Source organism: Gobius niger (assembly GCF_951799975.1).
Source record: "Gobius niger genome assembly, chromosome: 14".
NCBI classification, from domain to species: domain Eukaryota; kingdom Metazoa; phylum Chordata; class Actinopteri; order Gobiiformes; family Gobiidae; genus Gobius; species Gobius niger.
The window spans coordinates 29,016,809-29,020,907 of record NC_136865.1 but is presented as its reverse complement, the minus strand read 5'-3'; the positions used below and the strand labels follow the sequence as shown (position 1 = coordinate 29,020,907).

The window sequence follows — 4,099 nt, the reverse complement described above, 5'->3', positions numbered from 1 at the left end:
ATGTATGTATGTATGTATGTAAATATGTATGTATGTATGTAGCCTATGTATGTATGTATGTATGTATGTATGTAAGTATGTATGTATGTATGTATGTAAATATGTATGTATGTATGTAGCCTATGTATGTATGTATGTATGTATGTAAGTATGTATGTATGTATGTATTTATGTATGTAAGTAAGTATGTATGTATGCAGCCTATGTATGTATGTATGTATGTATGTATGTAGCCTATGTATGTATGTATGTATGTATGTATGTATGTATGTATGTATGTATGTAAGTATGTATGTATGTATGTAAGTATGTATGTATGTATGTAGCCTATGTATGTATGTATGTATGTATGTATGTAGCCTATGTATGTAAGTATGTATGTATGTATGTATGTATGTAAGTATGTATGTATGTATGTAAGTATGTATGTATGTATGTATGTATGTATGTATGTATGTATGTATGTATGTATGTATGTATGTAAGTATGTATGTATGTAAGTATGTATGTATGTATGTATGTATGTAAGTATGTATGTATGTAAGTATGTATGTATGTATGTATGTATTTATATATATATATTTTCTCTTTTTATTGTTATTTTATTTTTTTATTTTTTTATCATTTATTTCACTGGTTGGAAAAAAATGTGTGTGATTTCTGACTTGCTAATAATGCAATGTAATGGTAACATGAAACTCATGACACAATAAAGAGAGAAAGCCTTGTCTCTTACAAACCACAAAACTCGTCATTCATTCATCTATTCAATAGTGTAATAGGCAGGCCCACCTTAAAACAATGAATCACCTTTGCTTTTTTTCCCCCTTAATTCTGATAGGCCCTTGACTCTGCCCCTGGGCTCCAGCCCCTGCGAGCCCAGGGGGCTCAAGGTGGCTCCGGTAATAGAAGCCAACCAGTGAGTCTTAAACTGTGCAGTATCTTTTCCAACAGAAAATAAGTAGTTTGTGAATTTAGTGGAAAACAAATTGCATGTTTAATTTTGTGGGAGAAGCTAAATACTAACGTCAAGACCAGACAGGTACACACCAACACGTCTGAGCTCAGGTAAGAACATGTCTCAGTCTGTACAAACGGTGACTGCATCCAGGATTATGGCTTCATTCTCGTTATTGAAGAGGACCCTGCCCCCCCTCTCCACGCTGTACTTGGGGTCCCGCATCAGCCCCAGAACTCCCCGTCTGAGCTCGGGGGAGGCCGTCCCACTGAAGTCCAGCACCTGAGTGATGAAGTCCAGCAGCAGCTCTCCGGTCTGGTCTCCTTCAGTGAAGCACTCGGTGAGGTCCACGTGAGACTGCAGCTTGTAGCTCTGGTAGGGGACACCGCGGGCGTCCAAAAGACTCTTAATTTCTGCACCGGTCACGCTCACTTCTTTGTTGCACAGTTGGTCGGGGAAGTTTTTCCGCAGCGTCCCCGAGCCACTCTCACCAGACACCAAAATAATCAGAAGTTTTCCGTTCTTGTCGAGGAGGCTCTGAAAGAAGCTGATGGTGGCTCCTGGATCCTCGACATAGTACAGCATCTGTGGATTCATTCATCAGATCATGTGTGATGTTTGGCTGTGATACAAAGATCCTCTAATGAGATTTCCGTGATTGACATGAGGCTTCGTCATGTGTGACCCGGTGTGTGAGAAAAGCACACAGACCTGCACCATGTGAATGAAGTCGGCCTTCTTGGTGATGTTCTTCTGTCTCCACTGCTGCTCAAACTCAGAGGCCGTCGTGTTGTTCCAGGTGAACGTGATGTGTTTCAAATCCGGCCTCTGGGCGACTGTCGCTGCATCACACAGACAGACAAGGGTTATATTTGTGCCACATTTTGAATCAGCAGAATAAAATTACAAACGCATAAGGTAAACACAACATTGCGTAAATTACACATAAGTGACAACCAAATAGAGGTTAATTCTACATTTGCTACATCTCTCAGTGACATGTCCTGAATGCAGCTGCATCTGACTGGGGGGGTAAAGGGTACTGAGTACCCAGGGCCCAGAGCAGGGTAGGGGCCCTCAAAAATGCTGCAAAAAGCGTTCTGTGTTGTACTTTCTAAGTTTCCTCATAATTGATACTATAAGAACTGAACACAACCTGGCTAAAATACAATGGCTGCTACACAGAATTTTGCACAAACAATAATGATGGAAAATATCTCAGGGCCCTGGCACCTTTCTGCAACTGAAGCCAAATCAGAAGCAATTTCAAGTCAAACATTGACTTGAAACAAACAAACAAACAAACAAACAAACAAACCATGAACTAAGTACCCATTGGATTGGATGTGTGTTTGTGTATGAAGCACTCCCCCCCCCATATGAAATGTAAATTTCATATGGTTTGTACCCAGGGGCCAGGGGCCAGGGCCCCGAATTTGGTGCTACGCCCCTGCCTGAATGTACAAACACTGAGCACAGAAATCAGACGTACAGTGATGTCATTTGGACTCATACCTTTGTAGTTGTAGAGCCGCTGGCTGCTGGGCTCCAGCACCTCGTTATCCACTAACACCCCTGGGTGCTTCTGACACAGCTGAGAGAGCATCTCCAGGTCAATATTACCTACATCAGAACACGGCTGTTATTACATAGTACAGATCACTGACCTGATGCAGACCAGGCTCCTTCATAAGCTGCCTGTGTTCTTCCTTACCTTCTCCACTTCCAACACCAATGACATTTAGCTGTGGCTTTCCATTGCCAACACTGAGAGGAAACAATAAGTACAGGTCTTTTCAGGAAAATAGAGAGAGACATGAAGTGATGGAGTCTTGAAAAGCACTAAAAATAGATACAAGCTAGTTTTCCATTAGAAAGCATTGCACTTTAGACACATTCTAAACCAGTGGTTCTCAACCTTTTGGCACCGCAACCCCCATTTAACATAAAAAATTTTCGGGACCCCCGCTTGGGTCACACTGTGAGAAATAGAAATAGTAGCCTACGTAATTCTTAACCTCTTAACTCCCGCCTGAACCGAGGGGATCTTTTTCCTCACGTCATCAAATTTCTTTTCCATCATTTTTTTGTTGGGCATTCAACTCATTTTTGTAACTTTTTGTCATTTTTTTCGCCATTTTTTGTCCAATTTTTGTAAATTTTTTGTAACAGTTTGTCACATTTTTGTCATTTTTTTGTCATTTTTTTTGTCACATTTTGATCACATTTTTGTCACATTTTTGTCATTTTTTGGTCAATTTTTAGCCATTTTTTCGTCAATTTTTTGTCAGTTTCTTGAGACATTTTTGTGACATTTTTGCCACTTTTTCCATACATTTTTTGTCACTTTTTTGTCCCATGTCCATCATTGTTTTCGTCTCAGCTTTTTTCCAGAAGCTTTTGGACTGGGGTAAAGCCAAACTGGAGAAAATGTGCTCGGTTCAGGTGGGAGTTAAGGGGTTAAAAAAAAGAAAAAAAATGGCTAAAATGAAATTCATCAAACTACAAACAAATAATGGCACTCTGGTAAAATATCACACGCATGCTACAATAAAATAGCAGATTATATGCTAATGAAAATATGGCTATTTTATCTAAATGATCTGGCGACCCCACAAATTTGTCTCGCGACCCCCTTGGGGATCCTGACCCCCAGGTTGAGAACCACTGTTCTAAACAACTGCAAAGCCTGGTGCCTCATGTTTTTTTTTTTTAAGTCTACAGCTACACATTCCTCCTTTGAAAACACTGGATCACTTACAATTAAAGAGCATTAGAGCTAATGACGTGGGCGTGGCTACGACCGAACTACAGTCTACAGTGAAGATCCCGCCCTTATGCCCTTTTTAGGAACATGCTCGGTCAGGGCAGGGGAGGAGGCCTTTCGAACGTGGTCATCGTGGTGAACGGGGAGCAGTGAGCAGAAGCTGTCTATTGATTCTACAGTCTGATATTTTGTTTTGTACGAGTGCGAATGCCCTTGTAAATGAGCACAGCGCGTTACCCGGCCAGAGTGTCGGGCAGCGTGTTGTGGATGAAGTCCCTCGTATGATGTTGGTGAGAGGACCTCTCCAGAACCAGTTTATAGGCTTTTTGGTATCTGTCATCATCACAAGTCAGGCACTTGAGCGGAGACGTCAT

General features: G+C 41.1%; 1 protein-coding gene across 1 annotated transcript; it reads right to left on the bottom strand.

Annotated features, from left to right (window-relative positions):
- Positions 1-1,081: 1,081 nt before the first annotated feature.
- On the bottom strand, positions 1,082-4,099 carry LOC306973512 (histamine N-methyltransferase-like; the record flags this gene model as incomplete). Its single annotated transcript, XM_079570436.1, has 5 exons — positions 1,082-1,543; positions 1,670-1,800; positions 2,474-2,581; positions 2,673-2,725; positions 3,963-4,099. The coding sequence occupies 5 exons, from the start codon at positions 4,097-4,099 to the stop codon at positions 1,082-1,084; spliced, it is 891 nt and encodes a 296-aa protein (XP_079426562.1).